Source organism: Haliotis cracherodii, unplaced genomic scaffold (genome assembly GCF_022045235.1).
Source record: "Haliotis cracherodii isolate W230 unplaced genomic scaffold, xgHalCrac1.p SCAF_17, whole genome shotgun sequence".
In the NCBI taxonomy this organism is placed as follows: domain Eukaryota; kingdom Metazoa; phylum Mollusca; class Gastropoda; order Lepetellida; family Haliotidae; genus Haliotis; species Haliotis cracherodii.
Window position 1 is genome coordinate 5,110,142 of NW_027266272.1, and position 27,481 is coordinate 5,137,622.

General features: G+C 39.6%; 1 protein-coding gene across 9 annotated transcripts in view; it reads left to right on the forward strand.

Annotated features, from left to right (window-relative positions):
* Positions 1-27,481, forward strand: part of LOC139464849 (formin-like protein) — an 85,907-nt gene that overhangs the window by 26,746 nt on the left and 31,680 nt on the right. For 5 of the 9 annotated variants that reach the window (XM_071246388.1, XM_071246389.1, XM_071246391.1 and 2 more), the window contains exons 4-5: positions 21,713-21,799; positions 23,109-23,165. In XM_071246388.1, coding sequence (XP_071102489.1) covers positions 21,713-21,799; positions 23,109-23,165 — 144 coding nt within the window. The remainder of the gene's footprint in view (positions 1-21,712; positions 21,800-23,108; positions 23,166-27,481) is intronic. The other 4 variants (XM_071246394.1, XM_071246395.1, XM_071246396.1 and 1 more) reach the window with 2 other exon arrangements.

Here is a 27,481-nt window from a genome sequence, read left to right on the forward strand (position 1 = left end):
GTGTAGTGGATAGTGTACTTGAGTTGATAGTCCTGTCCTCAAGCATCAGCCCTCTACAGGTTTACACTGGGAAATGGAATAGCTCCATCCGTTTGTGACGTGTGTGATGTAGATGTTTGTCTCCAGTGTTCACGTGGTTCATGTCATTGACCTTTGGACATGTTGTGTTTGAAACGAGGGACTGGTGAATATTTTTAACTGTCCTTTGATGGCAGTCTGTAACTTTAGTCACTAGTCTGCGGCTTGTCTTCAGGAAAATATCTTTTGATCTGTCTTTTCCTTCCAGTGAATTATCTGCACTCATTCAGAGGCTGATATTCAGTCTTCAATCTGCAACAATGTCAGTTAAAATTCCCAAATGGGAATTCCCAATTCCCAATTCATGTGACCTAATGACGTGATGATTTAGCCCTGATCGCTCTAATTTTACTGATGACTATCATTATTTCTATAGACTATAATGTTTGGCTTTGGCACTGGCTGAAACAGAAGTGTTAACCTCTTTGTTCTCTGACCGTGTGGCCCTGGGGAAGAATAGGTCCCCACTACAATTTCTTATAGTAAGAGATGACTACATTGGATGGTATGGTCACGCTTAGTGGCTGGGTTGATGGAGTGTCATCATACCCTGACAGCAGGGGATGTTGCGTATGTCCTGAAATTGCCTCTGATGTCAAAACAATATCCCACTGGGTATTCATGTGGCATCTCCATCAGTGCCACAGTGAATTAATTTTGGAAGTTCCGAGCTTTGGCAGGAATCACGGGGGGGGGGGGGGGGGGGGGGGGGGGGGGACAAATTATCTGTAATTCCTAGCAGTCTTCGAAATAATTTTAAAACCCAACAAGACAGTCGAGCAGGTGACACATAAGTGTTGCTTGCCATCTTCAAAGTTACCTGCCTGCATTCAGACATTATTATTATTGAAAAATTGCAAAAAACTGACTGATTTAGTTGAAATAATGCAAACAATTACTTGAGAATCTACAAGAAGTCATAATAGAACTGATTACGTAAGTAGTCTTAAAATTATCTGCCAGATAGTGGGGCAGGTGGAGGAAATTTTCTTGCAGTCCGACAGAAAAGTTACCAGTCACGGGCAGGTGGGCAGGCAGTTATTTCCGACACGGATTCCGAGATGTGATTTAGCTGCTTTTTATATTACTCAAAGTCTTTTTCTGAGAGAATGTAGAAATATGTGTGTGTCCTGTTATCAAATGGTGAAATCAGCTCAGTTACTCTATTGATGTCACTTAAAATCATTGTAGGACAAGAGCCCACATGGACATCATCCCTGTGGACAAAACCCCTGGGACAAAGTCCCCTTAGGGCAGAAGCCCTTATTTGACAGATGGGTAAAAAACCCTACCTGAGCTGTCAGCTATTATTTTGCCATTAATATAAGTAAATGTCCTACAAACAACATTAAATGTCTAAATGGTTTATTTGCTACAGGAAAGACTTACATGAAATGGGAGTGCAGCTGTATGAAGGCCTTATGATGCAGAGTTATTCTCGGAACAACACTGAGTGGGACTTATATCTTCTGTTTCTTTACTAATGAAGCTTATAGGGCTTTTGTCCTCGGGGGTTAGGTCCCAGAGGTCCTTTGTCCATTAGGGCTTTTTGTCCATTAGGGCTTATGTCCATACACCCTTACAATTATGACATAATGAATATCATCAGATATTTGTGACACCGAGGTCTTACCCTGCTGATTTCATGCTGCTATGGTCCTCTTCACAAACAATGAACAGCTGCTAATATGCTAAGTATTTCACCTGTATCTGTAAAGGATTTATACTGAAACGTCGCCTTTACAGTATTAAAGAAGTTGTTAACCATAAATTGTGTCTACTTTGTCATCCGTCAACTTCTAAGTAATGCCTATCAAACAATACACTACAGATGTTGAGAGAGGATGTATTATCTGTGTCATGTAATCGATAACCTGGTGTCAGATATATATTACACCAGTAGACCCTCTACTCCAAAATGAAGTTTTCCATGTTCCATGACCCAAGCACACTGACAATCTGATGCCTTGAATTGAAATTAAGAGTTGAAAGTCAGGAGATTGTTGTCATAATCAGAATGTAAAATTGTTTTTATTTGAGGAATTTTCACCTTAAGTACTCTTGAAACTTTTTTTTTGTTAGTTGGATTACAAATTGATTGGCCCACAATCTGATGCATGTGGTCGAAAAGAAATATTAACAAAATTCAAGTTAACATTATATTTCTTTAAAAAAATCAGATTTTATGTCAGTTTGTTTATTAAACCAATTGTTTGTCATACACTTGCCTCACTTACAGACTCAGAGCTTATTTTAAATAATTCCCATAATTTTGTTGTCATCACATGAAAAAATCTTCAGATCTCCAACAATAGTCTCCCTCACCATCAACTGTCCTTTATCAGTTTGCAAGAAAATAGCATCTTGCCTACTGGTGCTATGCATCATAATGTGTTATATGGCCAACACTGGATGTCAAGTAGACAATGTTCCAGTGCCTGTCTCCGGCCTCACTGTGCTTGTCTAGACAGGGGGATGAGCAGCCAGCCATGCATGGCCCCACAATGGCAGCAGAGCATCCTTTATGACCCCTGGCTCTGTCTGATGTGTTGATTGAAGCAGATGACACAATGCAGATCAATCATTTCCAATTTGCATGCTGATGACGACTAAAGTCATTGGAATAGTTTATTGTCCATGGATTTAATCTTCATCCTATGCATGACTTCACTTTCCTGGTATTCACAGTCTTGAAGTTTACAGGTTTTATGGTTTGAAAAAGAATTTGGGTGGAATTTTAATTTAGCCCAGTATCAAGAATTGTTTTTGTTGAACATTAAGCCTTTCTGCAACGATAACACATATTGGACTTATAGATATTATTTATATTAATTAGATTCAGATGGAGATGTCAGTGATGATTATTGTGTAGATGGTTATTCCAATGATGGTTTCTGTAGGCTCTTTAATATCATTATATGATTATGTATAATATAAATCTTATTATTTGGATGGTGATGATGATGACTATTCAAGGAAAGGTTTATCTGACCAGGTTCTGTTGTATTCATTAGGGTATTGTCTGACCAGGTTCTGTTGTGTTCATTAGGGTATTGTCTGACCAGGTTCTCTTGCGTTCATTAGGGTGTTGTCTGGCCAGGTTCTGTTGTGTTCATTAGGGTATTGTCTGACCAGGTTCTCTTGCGTTCATTAGGGTGTTGTCTGACCAGGTTCTGTTGTGTTCATTAGGGTATTGTCTGACCAGGTTCTGTTGTGTTCATTAGGGTATTGTCTGGCCAGGTTCTGTTGTATTCATTAGGGTGTTGTCTGGCCAGGTTCTGTTGTATTCATTAGGGTATTGTCTGGCCAGATTCTGTTGTATTCATTAGGGTGTTGTCTGACCAGCTTTGTCCATGAACCATTAAGGAGGATAGCACAATGTTTGGGGCTCTCTCAATTTTGTAAGTCTTGTAAATGCATTGTAAACAACTTGATGAAGCTTTCTAGTTTTGTTGAGAAGCATGGATTGGGAGAATAGGACCAGAGAGTGAAACTTAGAAAACAGGAAGGAAGGTCACATTATGTGTTTTTCAGGGCTTGACATGGATTTACTGTTGTGATATGTTCCATTGTAGATGAGGAAAACAGATTTGACCTTTGGTCAACAAAGAACAGTGTGTTGATGCTGTTGTGCCTGGAACATAAAGTATGCATTGGGGACCAAGCTTAGACAAGTTCCCTAGCACTCTGACATTGTCACTCATTCCTGGTCTTCCTTTGGACTTAGTTCATGGGCCCAGATTCTTGTGCTATAGACGTCGTTGAATTGGTGCCCCGCAACATAAGCTGGTTGTAAAAGGAAACAAAATGGATCAAGTGGTCAGGCTCAGTGACTATGTTGAGTGAGTGTCATTGTACCCAAACAGCATGGATTGTTGCTCACAACATCGATAACTGGATTGTCTGGTCCATCATATGATGGACTCCTGCTTAGTGCAGTGCTAAACAACAAACAAACAATCAAATTATGCCCCAATCCCCACCAGGAATCCTCTATTTTTTCTGAATAAACTTCCTGCGTTGCATATGTGGTCAAATTAGGATCGTGACAAGATAAACTGCTGAAACATCCTATTTTTAAGCCCATTATCCTCAGGGACGAGTTCCTCATTACGTGATGAAGAGTATCAAGACATTTGTTGACATGATAATAATATTGTCAACTTGTTAGATAAGGCACTGACCTTTGCACATGTTGCAGGTGATGACAGATTTATACACAGCACAAAGTCTATGGTTATTTTCATGAAACATGTTTACACCAGGGGTAGATTTAACTGCTGGCCTGTTGGTCCATGGCCAGTTACAATTACAAAGGGCTTGTAGAAAGTAGATGGCCAGTCTGGCTAGTCAAAATTTCTCCCGTGCTTCATACAAGTTTATTTTTTTTATTTGGACACTACTGGTGAATCATGTAATTTTTATGAGAAAAGGTTGTGTGAATGGTTAACTCAAAGAAAGATATACATGTATGTCGATCATCTCGGTAGAATGACAACTGGCAGCCATTTTGTAATGTTGTGTACATTAACTTTTTTTGCTCATAAAACGTCTTAAAATGAGGCAAATTGAAGCCAAGATTTAGTCTCAGTGTGCAGGAAAAAGTGTTTTAGGGGTGAGAAGTTTTATAATTTTCAGAGCCCGTTAGGTTGGTACTCGACGTCAGGTTCACTCACTTAGTGGCCTCCACCCCTATAGCTGTAGGCCAGGTAGCTTGGAGAAGGAGCAGTATCTTTTATAAGGACCAATCCCTGCAGGCTACATACAAATTTGTTGTTAATCTACCCCTGTTTACACATATCTCACATATTAAACATCCTGCTTCACAGAAGTGCTGTGTTTGGTGGACATATTGGGATGTACTGGAGATTGTATCGTGTATGGCAGACCTTGTGATTTTGTCAATACAGGGGAGTGTCCGATCCATTTATGATTGGTTTCAATACCCACTGGCACTCATGTGTTGAAATATAGATAATTGTTGATGTGGCAGAGAGGATGTGTTTGTTATGGAAAGTTGGAGGCCTTGTGGTTAAGGCGTGTGTATGTCACACTGAAGGTCTTGGTTTTGCGGGAATGTTGCTGAAAGTTATTCACTCAGTGAGGCCTTTTTTTAGTTGGTTCACCCCCAAAATTCAATTTGGTAGGGAGAAAAAAAAAAAATGTGTTATGACAAGAATCTTAGATGTTGCAGGAGTACCCTTGCTACTATCAACACTGATTGTCACATAACATATTGCAGAAGCGAATCCTTCTGTGTAATTTGATGGCAAAGCAGTCTCAGTGTTGCAATATTCTAGAAATACACTTTTTTATTCTATTACAAAACGTTTTTCGTGGGCAGTGCTAAAAAATTATTTTTTTTAAATTATAATATTTATTTACATTTTTCACCCATTAACTTTCAGTTTAAGAATTTAAACCAAATAAAATAAAGACTAATATCCGTGAAGTGTAAACGCCCGAAGAAGTGGGTATGTTGAATGGTTAAGTTGATATATATATTGACACAGTTCAGTTTCCTTGTGTGACTAAACTGTATTGTTGGCTCTTTGTGTAGGTTTTATTTCAAAGAAGAAACCTTCCCCATTAATGTTCACATAGCAGCTTCCTCGTCCTCACATTTATTGTCAGTTTGCAGCTATTTCTGAAATAGTGACTCCGATAACACCAGGAAATGGAAAGTAAAGTTTTGTCCAGAATTTCCTGGGAACCCCACCCAAATTTATTCATTTCAGTTGGATGGTTATTTGGGTAGTCTGGTTAAATCGATAGATTCATCATGGCGAAGTCCATGTTTTGATTCCCCACATGAGGACAATGTGTTAATCCCATTCTTGGTGCATCTTGTGATGTGCATTCTCCCTCCTTCCCTCGCTCACTCGCTCACCCTCTCAGTCAGCAGCATAACAGGCTATCCTTGGTGTTAACTCACTCACTCGCCCGCCCGCTCGCCTGCCTGTCCGGTTGGCAACAGCCGCTCGACCACTCACTCACTCTCACTCACTCACTCACTCACTCACTCACTCACTGAAGATCAGATGTGATGAAAACTTTTAGGTCGCACCTAATGTAATCTGTGTTACTAATATAATCAGGTTGTTAGAAATTGACGCTAGTCATACAGTCCTTGCCAAAACATTGCCATCATTATAAGGAGTAGGGGACTAAAAATGTTAGTTTCTATCGTTGCAAATATATTTTTTGCCTGATCCAGGTTTTCGATTCAGGCTCTGATAAATAGAACGCCCCCTAAGTGAATGAGAACATAGGTTTGTAAGCTTCCTGAGGGCACTGCCACACCTGAACAGTAATAAACTTGTCCTTTAATGAGAAGCAGGAGTTGGGTACGGCAGCTGGTTGGAGATGCAGAAAGCAAAACACATTGGATGAATCCAGGGACTGGCCTTTCATGTGTTGGTGAGATGGAGGCACTTCCTAACTTGACCTGCTTCAGTCCTGGCTGTCAGTTGGGGCTGTATTGAAGAGAGACCGCTGATGAAGTGTAGGACTTGGGTATTCCCGTGTGAACCCTGTGTCCCCGTGTGTCATATTACATCATATGATGGGGACGTTTTGTCACTGATGGGAGTTTGTTGTTGTTAAACGCCACAGCAATATTCCAGCTATATGACGGAGGCCTGTGAATAATCAATTCTGGACCAGGCAACACAGTGATCGATAATGTGAGCAATGATCCCTGCCAACCACGTAATCAATAAAGTCACTGAGCCTGACCACCCAATTCATTAAGTTGCATCTTGCGACCAGCATTGGTTGATGGGGAGTTATTCTACCCCTGAATCCCCACGGGGAGACCACCATAGGTTGGTTTGGACCTATTCTAACCCGGAATAACTTAAGCCTTGTTATAACTGGGTCATTGCATGTCATTATGCCCCTACAGCATGGATTGTTGTTCACAATATCAATCACTGGATTGTCTGGTCCAGACTCGACCCGTGAAGATCTGGGGCAGAATAGGTCTTCAGCAACCCATGCTTGCCTTAAAAGGCGACTATGCTTGTCGTATGCGGCGACTAATGGGATTGGGTGGTCAGGCTTGCTGACTTGGTTGATGTGTGTCATCGTATCTCAATTGCATGGATCGATGCTCATGATGTCTAACACTGGATTGTCTGGTCCAGACTCGATTATTTACAGACCACCTTCATATAGCTGGAATATTGTTAAGTCCGGGATTAAACAACAAAAAACAAAACACTGGGCCCCAAGGAGGTGGGCTGTTGGTCATAATATGAATCATTGGTTTGTCTGGCCCACACTTGATTAGTTATATAGCTGGAATATTTCTGAGTGCAGCGTTAAACAACAAAGAAAAAACAATCTGGTCCAGATTCGATTATGTACAGTCTGCCGTCATATAGTTAGAATTTGCTGAATGTGGCTTTAAACAACAAACAAACAAACAAACAAGCAAAAAATGGTAAGGTGATAGGCCCTGAATATGCATGATATGATATGTGTGAAAGTGTGGCAATGAGTAAAGGAATTTCTCACAAAATAAAAACGCAAATGTCTAGTAAATATGGTAAAGTCACCATCACTTTGCGCATGTAAAGGAAATGTAATGAGTAAGCATGGCAAGTACAGGATGGATGACTAGGGAAGGATATGTCCAAACAGGAAGAGTTGAATACCAAGTGCTGCTACTTCACTCAGTACCAGGCAATGAATGAATAAAACAGTTGTATGTGCTGGCGGCAGTGTCAGCGCTACTGTCAGACTGACCTGCACTCCAACAGAAGACTATCATATTCCACTCTGTCTGTGTGTGGAGTCAGTCCACCGACTGTGCAGCAGTCATTCCAGCAGAGGTTAGGTCAAATATGGAAATAATAAATTCCTGAAGAACATGTAGACATGGGAGTGTCCAAAATTAGGCCTGAAAGTCCTTGAGTCTTTGACAGAATCAGTTTGTTACAAGTTATGGATTTAGGGGTCCCGCGATTCTGATACTGTAGCAGCAATTATGAAGCACTCCATGGACCTGTTCCACAAAGCGGTTTTAGCGCTACAACGATCGTAAGTCTATTTTAAAGCATGGGAAATAAGAGCACCTTGGTGCTAAGATTGTTTTGTGGAATGGAGCCCTGGACCTAAATAATTTTGAAACCTGCTTGAAGTGGGGTTAAAACGAGGTGAATTTTTTAAATTGGTTACATTCACCTTTGATCTCATTAATCCTGTAGCAAGGAGTGTTCTGTTTATCGGTTAAGAAATGGTCTGTTATAGATTTCCTGAAAATTACAAGCATTTGAAAAGGAGTCCCAGTGAGATGGGAGGTTCAGTTTTCTTGTGGATGATCACAGACCCTGATCCTGTGGAAAATCTAGACTTGCTTTATTTAGGGCTATAGCATTACAGTATGTTCTGGGAAGAAATAATATGGTTCCGGGACTGTGAGTCGATATGTCATTGGCCCCATCGCATGCTTCAACACTGAAGTATTGTAGATGACATCTTGTGGCTGGAGTTCGAAGGGGATGATAATAGTTTTCAGTGTTCGAAATTAAGCATAAAAATCAAGGGGTCCTTATCATGACCCTAATGCTGGAAGTTGAAAAATTAGGGGGCCCTTGATGGTGTTGATTGTAAATTTTCAAATCTAATTTTATATCCTATAAAAACTGTTCGAAATTAAGAATGGAACTTAAGGGTTCTTGTCATAACCCTAATGTTGAAAGGTAAAGATTGAGGGTTCCCTTGATTGAAATACCAAAGACCTGAAGGACCCCAGGAACACTGGTTTTAATACCGGCCTTCACGATGTGACACTGGGCAAGAATCTACCTCCTACCACCAACGATGAGAGAGAGAGACACTAAGTATTGTCCCTCTCATCCTCAGCACACAGTAAACGGCTAAGACGCAGTTTACAAAAGCCGGTATTCAATCAAGATATGTAAACCCTCTATTCATACACTAGCATTATTGGCAGAGCAATATAAAGAGGCCATCCTAATCCTATTATAGTGGCTGATATGTCAATCCCATCCCCGCGTGTGCTGCTTGATCGTATCTTGTGCTTTATGGTGACACCATGTGGTGTCTAGACTGACACTGGTCTCCTGTGGAAGGTTATGCTCAAGGAAGCTATATGATTAGACTAACATTTAGTCTCTGAAATCTTATATTACACAATATCCTTCTTGACTCTTAAAATTAAAAAAAAAAAAATTACCTATGCTGATTTCAGAGCTGGCTAGACTTGCTTTGTATGCATTTCTAGAATATTTATTTTCATAAAATAAATATATTCCACGGTCATGGTGCAGGACTACTATATGATCTTAACTTGTACTTAAAGATTGTATTGAAGATTGTATTGAAGATTGAAACTGTTCCCTCACAAGAGCATGTGGCATCCATTAAAGTTATCATGGTTATAAGCATGATTGGTAATCAGCTGATCAATCTAAGGTAGACTTCTCTCAGTCTCCCTTGCAAATTTGAGTTATAGAAGATGAATTTGCATTTTGTCAAGTCAGATTTCTCTGTCGGTGGGATACTGTCATTAATGAAGAAATTTGAAAAACAGACATTTCTAATTACACTCTGATCCATAGTCGGAAGTTTCAATAGTTATTTGTTTCGTTTACAAAATTAAGATTGTCTAAACAGGACAGATCCAAACATGTAACTTGTAGCCCCTACATTTGTAGTCCTCAGTGGGGATTCCGGGGTAGAACCGGTGCCCAGCAAACAATGCTGGTCTTGCAAGGCAACTATATGGATTGTGTGGGGAAACTTGGTTGAGTTCTTGCAATCATACAGCGACTGGTCACTGCTCGTTATGTCAGTCACTGGTTTGAATGGAGTAAGATCAATTTACAGGCAGCCATCATATATCTGTAATAATTGTCTGTGTTTAAACGATAGATAAACAAACATTTGTTATCAGGAATTAAAAGGAGACTGTTTCAAAATGAAAATTGTCTATAAAAGTGTGGCATTTTTTAGAACTATTTAGTAATGAAAGCGTCGGACAGAACCATGAAAACTTCTCAAAGATACTCTAGATGCCAGAAGTTGTTATCTGTATGTGATCTATTTATATACATGCAGCTCCTTTGATGTATTCATTGGCTATTGCAGTTCTGGAGAGATAACTATGTTGCGGATTGAACCATTGAAACAAGAGTCAGATTGGTTGTTTAGGATTTGGTTGGAATGTCCGGCTCTGCGTCAGCTTAATGTGTCTGAGAGGGGTATCCATGTTTGAATGTGTCATGGTAATTCAGTGGTCTGACACTATACAACTGACATTACTGTGGAATACAGCAATGTAAGCCACCGAGTCATTGTAATGTAAGTTCAGTCATCTCCAGAGCACTGTTATACGCCATCCTCTGTACCACTTAGAATGTCCCACTTTACCGAGCTGTTCTCCTTCCAACTCAACCCACAGTCTGTCTCACTGTCCATGAACCATATTATTTACCCACCACTTCCTGTAATGCTATTCTACATAAAGCAAGTCTACATTTCCAAAGACGCTGCATTTCCCATCTCACTTTTTCACCTTTTCAATATAAGAGTTAGTCGTTTCTATGTAGATAATATATTCTCAGAGACTAAGTGTTGGTCTAGCAGTTAGTTACCCAGTGGTTGTGTGACTTATCAGGGTCCGAGCACAGTGACGAGGAGATGGAGAATTACCTTATCAAGTCAATCAGTCAAGCCCGACAGGTGGCATTCCGCCCCATCAACTCCAACAGGGTATAACTAGATGGAGAATGTCTCACCAAAATGTTAAAACCTCCTTTTAATTGGTCCACGGTGAAGTGGAAAGGACTAGATCCAGTCTCCTTTGGTACTTTTTGTGAGTTGGGTTTTTGGTGGTGATGGATTGAGTGAATGTTCATCACATCAGCTCATCATTTTTGATTAACATGGACAGCTTGGAAGAAATAATCACTCTAATCTCACTATCCATCATTTAAAATGACAGAAGATTTAACATGAACAGTCATGCAGAAAGACATAGCTGTAATCTCACTATCCATAACTACAAAGTGGCCTAGGATGGAACTTTCATGACATGAACATCCTGGCGGAAATATTTACATGTGATATACAACAAAATTCTTCAAACCAATATAAGTTTTAATTTATCACTACAAGGTACAAGATACCTGTGAACATATATAATGATGATTGTAAGCATGTAAAATGTATTTCACTCTGTGTAAATTTATTCATTGTATGTGGCACGATATTTGTGAGTTCATGTGAGAATGATGACATGTATGTTAACCATATAATTCTGTACCTGCAGAGAAAGAATAAGAAATAGGAGGAAAAAATCAATTTAAATATCTCATTTTCCACGCCTAGAATAGTTCTTTAACACAATGGACAACCATGTGACAAAGTCATGTAAGTTTTTAAATCTAATGTTGTTTCTGGTGATATTTTAGGAAGTTTCACACCTTTAAATTTACTGGCCATCGGTTGCTTGTCCCTATGATGAGAGATGATAGATACCCAAAAATGAAAACACCTGCACTGAAGGGAAATGACAAGTCATTTTGTATTGTTGTGTCATGCGCACTCAGCATTATTCCAAATATATGGCAGTCTGCAAATAGTCCAGTCTGGACCTGACAGTCCAGTGATTGACATCATGAACATCGACCAACGCAATTGGAATAAGATGATATGCATCAACAACATCACCCAGTCTGACTATCCGGTCCCGTTGTCAAGACTGAATGCAGTCTAGTTAGATAACTCCTGACATTCATGATGGTACACATCCTTGGGCAGGCCTCTCAATGAAGATAGCACTGAATCAACATGGGGAAACGATGGCATTTAATCTACAGATAATTCCTGACAACTGGTGACAGGATATTGTAGTATAGCTTCTGTGGGATGATATCAAGCATAATGTAAGGTGGTCCATGGTGTTGAAGTCCCATTCTAAGCATGGAGAATGAGATTTATTTCATGTTTTTTTTTTTGTGGTGGTGGTGGGGGGAGGGGGGTGGTCCAGTGGTTAAAGCGTTTGCTCGTCCTCGTCACGATGAAGACCGGGGTTTGAATCCCGACATTGGTACAATGTGTAAAGCTCATTTCTGGTGTCCCCAGCCATGATATTGCTGGAATATAGTTAAAAGCGGCGTAAAACCGTACTCAATCAATCATTATTTTTATTTCTTTTTCTTTTTTTGTTGTCAGGAACACAGGGATATAGTGTGCATACATGTCATCGTTTTCATATGAACTTACTAATATAGTGCTCACATGCAGGATATCGTAATATAGCTACTGTGAGATGGAATGCCTCCGTGGTCTAGTGGGCCACGTCATACCAATTAAAGTTAAAAGATGGTAATTGTTGTTACCCTGCCTGGCTCGGAGTCAGTGGGGTATTCATGTTAAACTGCTGCATACTATCTCAGTGAGCTAGCACTATGAAATTGGCATTAGTCTGGACTAGTACAAGCAGCCACACACACACATGCATGCATGTCGCTATATAAGTGAAATAATCTTGGACGCAACGTAAATGCATCCTGCTTAATGTAAGGTTACTTGATGTTGTTGGGAGTTCCTCTGCTACATAGAGGCCTGTTTGTGACTTGTAACTAGGTATGGTGTATCACTTCATACCAACATGTGGGTGGTGGTGTAGAAAGTTGATATACAGATCACTACTACATGTTATCAGTTCTTGGCTCCTTGGGGGCTCCTTGGGGGCTCATTGGGTGCTTGTGATGTGGTACAGTGAACTGTATTAACCCAGACAGTACAGTTCCCATATGATCATCAGGATTAACAAATTTCCAGAAAAACAAATCATAGTTACGGAATAATGTCCCCATGTATACAAGTTCCCAACAGAAGGCAGAGGTGTCCGAAGTCCTGGGATCTGTACAAAAAGGGTGTTGTCACTATACATCGCCATTTCCATGAGTAAGTGAAGTGTATGAGATAAGGACTTAAAACTCAACAGTTATATTGTTATGACATTCTCAGATGATTTATCATTGACTGAATCTGTTCAGCATTGAGCATGTTGGGGGTTTTATTCTGGTTTCTTGGCTTAGTTTAGGTATGGAAGCAGGGATTTATCCCAGATTCCAAACTAAATACCCTTGGCAGGCAATTTTGAGAAAAAAATTGTAATCTTGTTCAGATTGGTTAGTGAAATGGAAGACACCTCCACAGAGCCATGACATTAGCATGATTAGTTATGTCTATATAACAGGAATTGGAAAATTTGTGATTCCAATTTAGGAATATTTACTGACATTTGCTGAGCAGGTCTAGATAAATCTCTGAAAAGCCAAACAACTTGGCAATTGCTTTGCCACGGTCCAAATTGAAAGAGTCCGCCACTCGAAAGCACCTTGTACTAAAGATCTTTGGCGATACAATATTACAGTGTTTAAGATGAAGTGATCCACATGCCTGATTTACTCTTCTTGCAAGAAATTTTTATCAATTGACAAAGAGAATTATTCTTTGTGTAATCTTGGCTTTCATCTTTTATTGGGGATATTTTTTTCTTCACTTTTATTTAAATAACTGGGTTCCACCTCCCTGAAGTCTTGCCAATAACTCAGACATTGTGTTTCCTTTTTATGATCACTTGGTAAAAGTTTAATTTGATTTTCATCAATAACACACCCTACAGCTATCTATGTCCATTATTCATACATGCAACTTTGATAAACATGAGACCCACGAAGATCCGGGGTAGAATAGGTCTTCAGCAACCTATGCTTGCCGTAAAAAGCGACTATGCTTGTCGTAAAAGGCGACTAACGGGATTGGGTGGTCAGGCTCGCTGACTTGGTTGATGCATGTCATCAATCCCTATTGTGTGGATCGATGCTCATGATATCAATCACTGGATTGTCTGGTCTAGACTTGATTATTTACAGACCGCCGTCATATAGCTGGAATATTGCTGAGTTTCAGAGTTAAACAACAAAGCAACAAACCAAATGATAAACATGATAAAATGAATCCTTAAGGAGAAAAAGTGTTTATGTGTTTATTTTATTTAGAACATGTAGGAAATTGTGTAATAAACAGTGATTTGCAAGAGACAAATAGTTAAGGTATCATAAGCATCAGTAGATATTTGCCATTATCAAGGGTTTTGCTATATGTTGTCATTTTAAGGACTTAAGGGGACTTAACAGTTTGTTTCTATCGCTGTATCTTTATGACATTTTGTATGACACTGACAGTAAGTCAGTGTCTCAAAAGTGAACCGATCTGAAACCCTGAATATTGTGTATGTCAAGACAAAATTGTAAAAACTTCAAGAGATGTACAGCAGCGTGGTCCATGTCACACATTGTGCCCCGCAGTATGCACAACAGTATGGACCACAGTATGCACCACAGTATGCACCACAGTATGTACCACAGTATGTACCACAGTATGTACCACAGTATGCACAACAGTATGTACCACAGTATGCACAACAGTATGGACCACAGTATGCACCACAGTATGTACCACAGTATGTACCACAGTATGTACCACAGTATGTACCACAGTATGTACCACAGTATGCACAACAGTATGTACCACAGTATGCACCACAGTATGTACCACAGTATGCACCACAGTATGTACCACAGTATGCTCCACAGTATGGACCACAGTATGCACCACAGTATGTACCACAGTATGCACAACAGTATGGACCACAGTATGCACCACAGTATGCACCACAGTATGGACCACAGTATGCACCACAGTATAGACCGCAGTATGCATCACAGTATGCACAACGGTATGGACCACAGTATAGACCACAGTATGCACCACAGTATGCACCACAGTATGCACCACAGTATGGACCACAGTATGCACCACAGTATGCACCACATTATGCTCCACAATATGGACCACAGTATGCACCACAGTATGGACCACAGTATGCACCACAGTATGGACCAGTGTATCCACCACAGTATGCACCACAGTAAGGACCACAGTATGCACCACAGTATGCACCGCAGTATGCACCACAGTATAGACCGCAGTATGCACCACAGTATGGACCACAGTATAGACCACAGTATGGACCACAGTATGCTCCACAGTATGCACCACAGTATGTACCACAGTATGGACCACAGTATGCACCACAGTATGGACCACAGTATGCACCACAGTATTCACCACAGTATGCGCCACAGTATGGACCACAGTATGCACCACAGTATGGACCACAGTATGCACCACAGTATGCACCACAGTATGCACCACAGTATGGACCATAGTATGCACCACAGTATGCACCACAGTATGGACCACCGTATGCACCGCAATATGGACCACAGTATTCATGGTGTACAGAAGAGTTATTCTTTGTATATACACTTGACTTGGCGTACAACAAACAAAGCCATTCAGGCTGTTTACCTGATGCATTGTAGAGCAAAGCTGTAGACACAATACAGGAACATTGCCTCCCTTTGTAGTCCATCACAGCAAACTACTGGCTATTAAATGTTTTTATGCTCACAGGGGCATGTAATGGTAGATCGGAGATATGTGTGTACTTACGTATTGTGTATGAAGGGTGTTGGCATATCAACTTGGAGATCAATGAGGCGATAGTAACAGGCTGGTTAGGGACCAGTTCAAAGGTTCTATGTTGGATTAAAAATATTAATTCCTTAAGTTTGTTTGTTTGTTGCTAATGGCCATCCAGTAATACTCCATCGATTTAACAGCGGTCTGTAGATAATAGGGGGGCATGCAGGGACCCGTTGTCTAAGGTGCTGGTTCAAACATGTTATGTTTCTAGGTTTGTCAGCACCATGCCCGTGCGTGTAGGTTTCACCAAAGTGGTAAACGCTGGAGACCTGTATTATTTCAGGCTTTCCTCCCATGCTGTCACGCTGGGATGTAACTGGCAGCATTAAACCCTACTCACTCACTCACTCACTCACTCACTTATCAAGCCTAGATAAGACAATCCATTGATAACATAGAACTACACAGTTGGGATATGTTGACATACGATGATACGATGGTTTCCTTAAGTTTGAGGGGTGAGAGCGGTGTGTTTCCATCCAACAAAATCAACTTACCTGATTTCTCATTATCTCGATGTTTTATGTAGTAAATATACTGAGGGAAAACTGTGATCCTGTTTCATCAATCCTATTTTGATTCATATGCTGTTGGTTGTCATTAAGTTCATCCGGTCTTTCCATGAGGTAGTGTTTTGTCATCGTTGGCACTAGCGGTAAGTCCTTTCAGTGCAGTGAGTAATATAGAATGGCAGATTTGATCTATAAATCTTACAAAGGATATTTTCAACTCAGTAAAAAAGCAGGACAAAACACAAGAATGTGTGACACAAAGAGGCCTCAGTGGCCAGGAATCCAACTTAACGTTTTGGGTGGTTGGTGGCATGTCTTAAAACTCAAGGAATAAATTTATTATCCAACATCAAACTTTTGAGTTGGCCCCTTAGGTGGTAGATGGCAGGATTGTATGGGTCAGGTTGGAAAAGGTATTTGTACACACACATAGGTGGAACTTCCACATGAATACACTGGGGGTATTTCCTCTTTGGAGGAAGAATAGCTGCTGTCACCCTGTCTGTCGTCGAGGTCCCACTCAGTATTCAAGGTGTAGGAACAGTTTCAGATTTCAATAGCTTTATATAATAATAAAGGTACATTTCTATAGCGCCAAATTGGACGAATTCCATGCCCCCTGGTATACTCATAGTGCTACATCGTTATTGCCCTGGTCAGTGGATCAGTGTGCTCTTGTGGTACACATTTAACAAAAATACATGAGCCACCAAACGTAAGGCCTTTTTAAGTGTGCTCCTGGATGTATTTCTCAGCTCAATGGGGAGTATATGAAAGGACCTCTAATACTTTTTGTCACAATGTTAAAAATTAAGATTAATGTGCTTGAGCTTGAAAAGTGATGTTGATTTCAGACTGGGGGATGCCAAATGGGCTTGTTCAATGTGAGCAGATCCTGTTTAGAGAATGGGAAAATTCTCTTCATTTTGGAGGAATTTGTGTTGGTCATGTCGGGATTCGGGGATAGAGTTGATCTTCAGGAACTTATGCTCATTAGACGCATCTGAATGGATTGTGTGGTCAGGCTTGGCCACTTGATTGTGTGTCATCGAGTTGATGGCGTGGAACGTTGTTCATTATATCAGTCACTGGTTTGTGTGGTTCAGACTTATCTATTATTGACATGCCACCATCTTATTGCTAGAGAGTGGCATAAAGTAACAAACAAGCAATAGAACATGTGAGGATAACAACTTGCATGTCCAATCTGACGAAGATTTTCCTCTACTTTTGAGGATTTCCTTTCAGTGAGTGAATGAGTTGGGTTTAACACCGCTTTTAACAGTATTCCAGTTATATAACGGCGTGTCAGCTTAATGTAGGAGGAAAGCACAAAGTGATGCAGGTCTCAGATGTTTACCACTTCAGTGAAACCCACGAGCACGGGTATGGTGCTGACAAACCTAGAAAAATAATTGGGGCGAACCATGATTCAAACCCACAATCATAGGTTTCTGGCGTGCCAACGCATTAGACGACTGGGCCGACTGATTTATTTAAATACTCTAGATCAATTGACCTTTTCATGCTCAGGTAGTTGCCTCAAAAATAGTCTCTAGACAAAAATAAACTATTTTTGTGCCATCAAACACTCCTAAATTTCATTTTATAACTTACTTTGAAAAGTATGGGTCACTGGAATCTTGCATCAGGACTGCATTTTATCTAATCAAACATAGCTGTGATGGTAAAAATAGACAAATCTAGCTAGCTATTTGATTTATTTGTTAAACAGAGACATTTATTGTGTAATAAAAGCTTTCTTAGACTATGTGTTAGCCTAGGGTTTGTTGAGTGTGTGTGTGTTCATGTGCCTGTGTGCCTGTGTGTCTTTGATTACAAGAATAATTTTTTCTGCATATGTTGCCTGGTATTGTTATTGGTCTGACTGTGGTAGATATGTTTCTGTTCCCTCATCAGTTCAGTAGTTAGATGGAGCCAATCCCCCTGGCTCAGAAACCTGTATTTTCCATGCTTGTCTGGAGATATCATTATAACTCTGCTGGAACTCTTTGCGCCAATGATTGACATGCGTCAATATCTGAATCATGTACATATCCCAGCTGGAGCAGGTGCTTCCTCGGGGCCTCTGTATACTCTCTGTTTGTTTGACAGACAACCAAACCTTGTGCTGCTCTCTAACATGATACACATGTATGACGCTGTAATTTTCTGACTATTAAAAGTATCTTAGAGGAGGCAAGCTGTCCGCTAACAAGTCACATGTGTTGGTTAACCCTTTCAGCTTTCAAACTCTCTGGAAAAATTATGATCAAGCTTCTGGATATTGGTACAGGTTGTTGTTCGATTTGTATCTCCTGATCACCTGTGTTGTATGATGTGAAAATATTATATTAAGGATAAGAGGAATTATGTTTAGTGGAAGATGGTGGACAAATTGATATTGTACAAGATGATGGAGTGGGGAGGGTTAAAGGAAGAGCGTCAGAGGAACAAGGATATGTGGACAATTTGATGTAGGAAATTGGTAGAATGCTATGAACTGCTTGTGGAATGTTGTAGGGGATCCAGGGGGTGGTGGTCTGCAACAATATGGTTTGAGCTTAGAAGTGAGTAGTGTAGTAATGTCAAATATTGTATTTAACGTCAGCGGTTGAAATGAAGAATGAAAATCAAGGGATGAATTAAGTTAAGATTTTAGATTAAAAGACCCTGCTCTCCTCTCCCAGTTTCCAACAATTGTAACTTTTGTGTTATATATGGAGAGATGTTACATCAAACTGATTTTGCTGCTTGTCAGTAGTAGGGTCTCACACAAGATGGACAAAGTAATGGATTTCTTAGATAGTGTTGAGTTGGGCACTGAACTCAGTTTGTTGTTGTGTACGACAACCACTCCAGCACAGGAGAAAATAAAGGATTAATAAGGGTGGCTCCGGATATTGCATTGGTCATTGAGAAGGCACTGTTGTTTTTGTCAGAACTGCAGATTATGTTTAATATATTCAATGATTATCACGGAAGTGATGATATTGGAAGATAGTTTACTGTAGAGTTTAAAATAGTAATGAGATCAGTGACATCAAAATGCTGAAACATGAGTCATAAAGTACCTCAGTTGTAGTCACTTCCTGCAGTTCACCCTTCACCCCACCAGTTCACCCCCCATACCTGCAGTTGACCCCCACCCCCATCTGCTCACCCCTCACTCCAGCAGAACTCACCCACAGCACTTGACTTCTCACCCGAGCAATATACCCTTAACCCACAGCAGGTCTTCCTTACCCCAGCAGTTCCCCAGCATCTCTGCTGTGTGGGGCAGCTGTTCAGGAAGTGATGATGTTAATGTTGTTCTTGAGGCAGACACATCTGCGTGTATATATAGCCTGTCCAGCATAAGGCTGGGAGAAGCCCTGGCCTCAGGGGAGAGGGCTGAGTGTAGGTTGGCTCACCTTCCAGTGTTTACATACAGACTGATACAAGATGCTCTGGGCGGCTAGGATTAAATATGCTGCCTTCTTCAGCTGGTATATTGTCAGTGATATGCTTTGTGTGAGCATCAGTATAAATTGTATTATTTGTTGCTTAACGCCGCACTCAGCAATATTCCAGCTATATGACGGTGGTCTGTAAATAATCGACTCTGGACCAGACAATCCAGTGATTGACATCATGAGCATCGATCCACACAATTGGGATACGATGACATGCATCAACCAAGTCAGCGAGTCTGACCACCCGATCTCGTAAGTCGCCTCATACGACAAGCATAGTTGCCTTTTGCAGCAAGCATGGGTTGCTGAAGACCTATTCTACCCCAGATCTTCACGGGTCGCATCAGTATAACAAAGCAACAGTGCATAGAACTAGTCTGTTATACAGACCCAGAATACAAATAAATCCAATACAGCCCATGCAAGTCTATAATGTTTGGCAAGTCTAGATTACGGCAGTATCTGAAAATGAAGGGTTTCTGGGCTCCTTTTTGTTATATTTTTGTTAAGATAATTTAACATGTTCCACAACTGTTGTCTTTTTCTGTAAGATATGTTCTTTTCAGAGACTAGATGTTAGTCTAGTGTAAAACTAGAATTATGAGAATGAATTGTTAAATGGAAAATAAGACCCACAAATGCAGAATTAAAAAAAATATTTATTTTTTTAGGTAGATCCTTTTGTTAGATGATTCCAACTCAGATAATACACAAGGCCAGGAACATCTAATCTGTTAAGATATGATCTACATGTCTATATGTGTTGGATAAAACATGCCGAGGTACTCCTTGGGATTGTAAATCCCTAGGGAAGAAAGTCGAGTAAGGACAGAAGCTCTCGCCCCTCGCTTTTTTACAGGACTAAGCATTACTGAGGAGGAATGTCATATCCAGATTAGACACCAAAAATAATGATCAATATATCTGGAAATAAATTGACAAATAAGGAGCAAAAATATTGGCAGGTTTGCCCCGATATACTAAAACGGACTTGACTAATGCTTAGTCAATTTCTAACATTAAGCACGTTTCTCTTGACAATGAGAGTGCTGCTCCATATATCATGTGTTGAAAACAATTAGAATTTTTATGAAATCATTCAGATGCGATTGCACCAAACATTTCAGTTATTGATCAATTTATAAGAACGAAAAAACAACATATTTCAAGTAATAATTTCTGGTATTTCCAAAATATGACCTCAACAGTTCAAGAACTTTTCCTTTGGTAAGTCCTCTGTGGCCGATTTGGAATGAGCTCGGAATCAGTGTTGAAATGCCATGGAGTATACTTCAATCCCAGGATCTGGAACTATTTGAAGGAGAGTAAATTATTGATGATATATAAGATAGTTACTGTTCCACTAGCCCTCAGGATACCTGTACTGTACCTCACTTTAACTGATGCTAATTGCTGCATCTAACTTACAGCCGAATATATTATGATGCAGAATATGTTCTGAATCCATGATTGACAATAGTCTCACATCAGAAGGTGACTTCATGTTTATGACAGCTGTGCAAATTATTAACTTTTCCTTCACTATCATCCGTACACCTTGCAACTCGCTGGCCGATTTCAAGGGTGTGATGCCTGGGGTGCACACACAGCCATGTTGGTTTCTGACATCTTGCATGTCAACTGCACTGTCGGCCAAGTCAATTCATGGGTATCAATGTGCACCCACCCACCCATTTATCCAAATGATGAATCTGCCTCTGTAAGTTATCATGCTTATGGAATGAATGACATGTGTTGTCCATCATTACCGTACATCGCCGTCTAAAATGCGACCCCATGTATAGGACGAACCCCATGTATAAGCCTTTAAAATCGATGTTAATTCATATATCCCGTCTATAAAGTGAATCGGAATGAAACACGTCACCTGCGCATACACAATCCCTTCATTTGCAATAAAAACGTGTTTGTCTTCCGCAGAAAAGAAAATTACGTCGTATCCCTTCAGCGAATTCAGGGAAACGAACAGATAATAATAAGTAGTTGGTTTGTCATGTAATGAATTCAACTCAACTTGTTTGTGTTAACAATTTGAACTTGTGGTTTCAGGAGAGAGTCCACGCTAAGGACCCGCCACATGTCTACCTGGACAAGCTGCGGACGTACCTTGATCCAAGAGCCACACGCAGCTCCAGAGTAAGTGCCCTTCACCTTCATGCTTACTTGTATTTTTACATCTGGATGTAGCAGCAGCATCAGCAGCAGCTAATGTCAGTGTCTCAACTTGTCAGTATTTGTTTTAGCCTATTGTACGTAAAGTCCTTAGCATATAGTCTCCCAGTCGTAAGGCACACTTCCATTCATGCAATTAATAATGCCACACACGTTTTTTTCGGAGACATATTTTGTCATTTAGGATGTAATTAATTTCAAATGTTGCTCTCGGCCATCTGCAGATGTCTAACTTCCTCTTGTCATTCTGACTATATTAATTGGACGATTTTAAATTTGGGTTCTTAGTCAAGAAAATTTTGTCCAATTATTCTAAATATGAAGTACAGGATTATTTTTTTAATACAAATTTTCATAATGTTTCCAAAAGGTGCCTGATTCAAACATTTTTTAATTTTTTTTTTATTAAAGTTGATTTTCACAACGCTGGTTTTAGAGAAGGAATGATTAAAAGAAGGTTTCTTCGATATTTATTGGCATTTGTTCATAATGTTTTCTGTTAATGTTATATTGATAATAAGATGGTTTTTAGGACAAAGTGAGCATCTGAGGTAAATTGATAAATCAGATGCAACTTCAGGCTGAAATCATTTCAGGGTCTTCACTGTACCGTATGCTTTTGAATTGCTGGCCAGTGTGCTTAAGCTGTGGCTGTTTAGCCAGCAAAACTCCTTTGCAGCTTAATCCTCTTATTGTCAGCCTCAATGACAGGTATTGGCTCATTCTGACATGGCACAGATGTACTGGTAATACCAGGTTCATTTCATGGTCGTACCATACATGCATCAGTTGGACTCTCATCCCCATTGGGGCACCTGTTACGATAGCCCTAGTTGATTGAAAGAGTTTATAATCTGTGTACAGAAATCTTGTGAAGAAACACTTCAAGTTAACATCTGCCATGGTTGACTAACCTCCCTGGTACTTTTGTCTCAAAATCCAAATCAAATTGGTCAATGCATGACTCTGTTCTATAAATTCATATCTTGAATATTGAGACATTATAAAATATTTTTGCCCATGTTACAGAGATTTTATAAAGTACACATGATTGCATGTGAGTTTAGAGATAGCTAGCCAACATGTCACGTGATGCCAGGTTACAGCACTGCATTGAGAAGTATAATGGTATCGTGTTACTGCTAGCGCTGTTGTGAAAGTTATTGCACTGCTGTAACCAAATTTGACCACGCCCAGTTTTCCACGACTTGCGTGTACACATGACCTTTGCGCTACTACATGACTAAATGTGTTTGTCCCTTGTCCTTTTCAGCAGCGAATGTGTATCGCTCTCCACACCATGGTAACGTTCCCTCAGTGTACAGAAAGTGTACGTGATAAGTTGTTACATCACAATCCAGATCATCAGTATATTTAAGGCTTTCAGTGTAGGGAAGAATGGTGGCTCACGGATTGGTGTACCCTCATGGTCTTGTCCCTGAGACTTTCCCCTCATCCCCGGTGCTGACCCCCTCCCAACCATCACACACCCTCATTGTTCTGTCCCCGACACCCTCCCCAGGCTCTGTTCAGTCCTGGCTCCCGGCTCCCTGATCCCTTGTGGAGTAATGTTGTTACGCCACAACTGTCTTAAGTCTATAGACTTACAGTCCTCTTAGCACTACGATTGTTTGTGAAACAGGCAGAATGCTCACTCATTCTGATACTGCCAGTACAAATCTTAAATATCTAGCACCAGGGTTAGAAACTAACAGTTTTCGTCAACTAGTCCAAATAATGATAACGTATAGCAAAACCCTTACAAATCCTTATAATACCTTTAACATTGGGCAGTTTGGCAAGGACTATAGGACAAGTGCCAATTTCTAACGCTGAGCACTGTGTAGTAGTTACAGTGACTTTTTGGACTGCCATGGATGTCACGACTCACAGCAGTAACAAATACATGCAAGGCAACTTTTCACCACTACTGATTCCAAAACACTAATTGCTGAATAAATAGATTTTCAAAACAACTACCTTTGGACCTTCTGTAAATTACTAGACTTGGTTTTCGGTCTACTGGCTAAATAGCTCTATCAGTATTAAGAAAAATGTTCTGAAACATTGTAATACTTTTTATTTTATGGCTCAGTCATATAAAAAGTTGCAAATTTTTTCAGAATATATATTTCTTTTCTTTTTCTATTACCATACACCCTACAGATTTGATAGAAATTATTACAGGAAAGGTAATGTAAAACGTTAACTGAAATACGTCTACAGTTTTCTTATCAGTTAATTCTGCTTTCATAATTCAAGTTAACAGAATGATTGTCAACTATTTTAATAAAATCTGTTCCACAAAGAACTCTTTGGTAACCAGGCAAACAGCCATTGATTGCATTTGCAGTGATTAATAACACTGATTAGGAGAGCCTGTGAAACAAAGGATGATCTGTCTCCAGCCAGGCAGCTGTTACGTTGCAGATTCAGACAGTTGATTGTCAAGTCAGTGCACAGGTCTGTTCTCCATCCGTGCAGATGACTCCTTCACATCCCAGTAGAAGCAATAGGTACACGCCATGCAGTTTACATACACTGTATGGATCAAAGCCAGATCAGCTAAGATGATCTGTCGTTTATTAAGACTTGCAATTCAGATTAGAAATAACATTGAAAAAACATTGACTCATTAAACAAGATGGCTTGAAGATAATGTTGTGTAACTTCAATCATGTGATTGTGTCTATAAACTTTTTGTGAGTAACATTGAATGAATGAAGTAACTTTTAAAACTTGAAAAGTCACAGGATATGGACATCAGCGTGTTTAGTATCAGTGTGTCAGTCAGCCTTCAACTTAAGTTACTTAGTCTGAGTCTAGTTATAAGTCAGTTGATTACTACTTAATATCCTAAACTAATATCTTAAAAAAATGACAAGATACCAGTTCGGGCCAGTAGATTTTTGGTTTAAGGTACTGACTGGTGTCTTCTTCATCCATTTGGAATTAGTCGTTTTCAAGTTTTGAATTCAAATTATCCACAGTTTAAGATAAAGAGAAACTTGTAATCCGGTATCAGTGTGAGTGGTGCAACTCCCAAGACATGCCAGGAGAACAAGTCACTTGGCTTCTGTAAGATAGTTACTCCTTCAGGATAAGGAAAAGGCATTCTTGTTCTTGACACCCAAAGCCCTACTCCCCTCCCCAAGAATAGCCCATACCCCTCCTCCGGGAGCTTCTCAAGCTGTGCCCCCCCCTCCCCAAGAGTAGAACATGCCCCTCCTCCTCCGTGAGCTGCCATCCCCTCCCCAGGCATGCAAGCATGACACTCACACCCTCAGACAGTGAGACCGCGTATAAGCAAATATACCCTACGATGAGTTCCATTTGTTTCCTCAGCCTGAGAAAAGCTTGAATTTTTGGTTGCTTATTTTTGTGTAGTGATCTTCTTTGTTCTAGCCTGGAGAGTCCATATCGGCCTTACTGCCGTGTTGTGATCTTGGTCATGTGACCTCTGCACTGATGCATTCTGGGAGTTAGCACTCCATGTTGTCATTCTCACAATGTTGGTGTAATCATTTAATACGTTTCTCTCCTCTGTGTCTACCAGAGATGAATGGTTTATTTCTGAGGCAACTGAAACATGGCAATCCTGGCGGCTGTGTGATAGATTGCCAGAATTGATTTCCGTCTTTTCATACATTGAAATATTTTTCTCAGCTCTTGTAATCTTAGTTATTTTCTGCTATCATTTTGTTCAGTGGTTCTCCTATCCACATTGTAATACTGTCACAGCTTCTTTGATGGGGCCTGTGAATAATGTTGATGGTATTTTGTTCATGTTATTGAAATAGGAAATTTACATGCTTATTGTATTGAGCCAAACAGGAGGGAAAAGAACATCTTAATGGCCTCATCTACAAAATATTTTGTTTTCTGTAAAACTTCTTTTTTTTTTAAACTTAGAATGATAAATATGTATGATATTAGTTCCCATGGTTACTTGAATGTTTATCAGTTATTCTACTCTATATATTGGGTATATTGTGACACAGTTTCTCATGTTGTAACATATGTTTGTCAGAAATATTTATGCATGTTGATATAATACATATTTAATGTATTTGAGACATATATGCTATCTGTTCAATGGATCTTATGAACTTGGATAAAAAACAGTAAAGAATGTTCTACAATAGCAACAGTTTTATAAAGATATTGACACAGGTGTCAAACATTATCATGATTAAACGTCTTTGTTAAGAATAGATGTCTTTGTATTTGTAATGAGGGAAATTCTTCCTAGTTTATTTTGTCTGCCTATTCACTTCAGTCTTCTAATGTTGTAAATTGTACGAGTTCATAATTATGAAAGTAGGAGACCTGTTAAACATTCCACTCTCAAACTCTCAAAAAAAACCCACTAAATCTTAATGTATGATTTTAAGATCGCTAGACAGCCAGTTTTCCCTACTTTAGAGACTTTATTTATGTATCTGCTTCCCAGCTGTCGGGCACATGCTATACAGCGTGCAACATGGTGTGTGACAGGGAGATAATTTTTGTCATTGTCATTTAGTAACACACCCAGTTTTACATTACAACACTCCCATAAGTGGCCATTGTCCCTCTGTCTGGAATTGCCCACAATTTCAGAACGTTTACCCAGCAGCATTATGTCAGCTTTTGGGATTGTAACTCTGTATATTGTGTCATTTTAGATACCCTTTTAAAGTCATGTATTGTGGTTGTGAAAAAAGGAGGTCGCAGGGTATAAACTGAACTATTTCCTGTAAAAGATTGATGACTGATGTGACATTTCAGTGTGTCATACTGTGCTGATATTAAGATGGAGTTGAACTGAGAACAATGATGTTATTTAACTGTTTAAGGGTCAAATTAATTTTTTTTAACTTTCACATACATTTTCGTAATTATTTTATTATATTGGATTGATTCATTTCTGTGAGCTTCTTGATGAGGATATTTTGTACTAATATTAATTTCAATCTGATGCATGACATTTTCTAATTTCCCCACAATTTATAAAGAACAAGCACCTGGGAATATTTTTAATCAAAGTATTATTCGCCTTGGGTAATGACATACCTATTTAATACATAACCCTAATACCACAGATATTTATGCAAATACCTCCCAATTTCATGAAACCTAGAATACCCATAAATATCCGCCGACTGATTCATTCTCTCTTGAGTAAGAGATTAATATATTTAATGGATATATAATACTTAACCTTAAGCATTTTTATCATGTTTCTCATGGCAGAACTACTTCACATTCGGCCTTCAGTAGACTTACACTATTCCAGTTTCAAAGGAAGCTCTTAATCAAGGCTAAAGGATGTCCATAGCAGGATATGGATGTTTGAATTTGATGAATTAGGCCTGTTGTTATCATGGTTATTGGCCATGCAAGTGAGGTGACATTCCTCTGTAAGCGAAGTGACATCATAGTTACAGCTGTTGACAGCTCCTGTCAGATGTCAATGGCAATCAATATGCTGTAGAGGTCTGCTGTATTTTGTGTGCTTGTCCTGTGACAATAGTGTCAAGTGGATATTGCGTATGTGACCACTTATGACATGGTATTGACACATATAGCTGAAACAGTGTTGAAGTAGAATGATTTTCATTCACCTCCTCACTACCGTCTACATGTGTGACATATGTTTGAGTT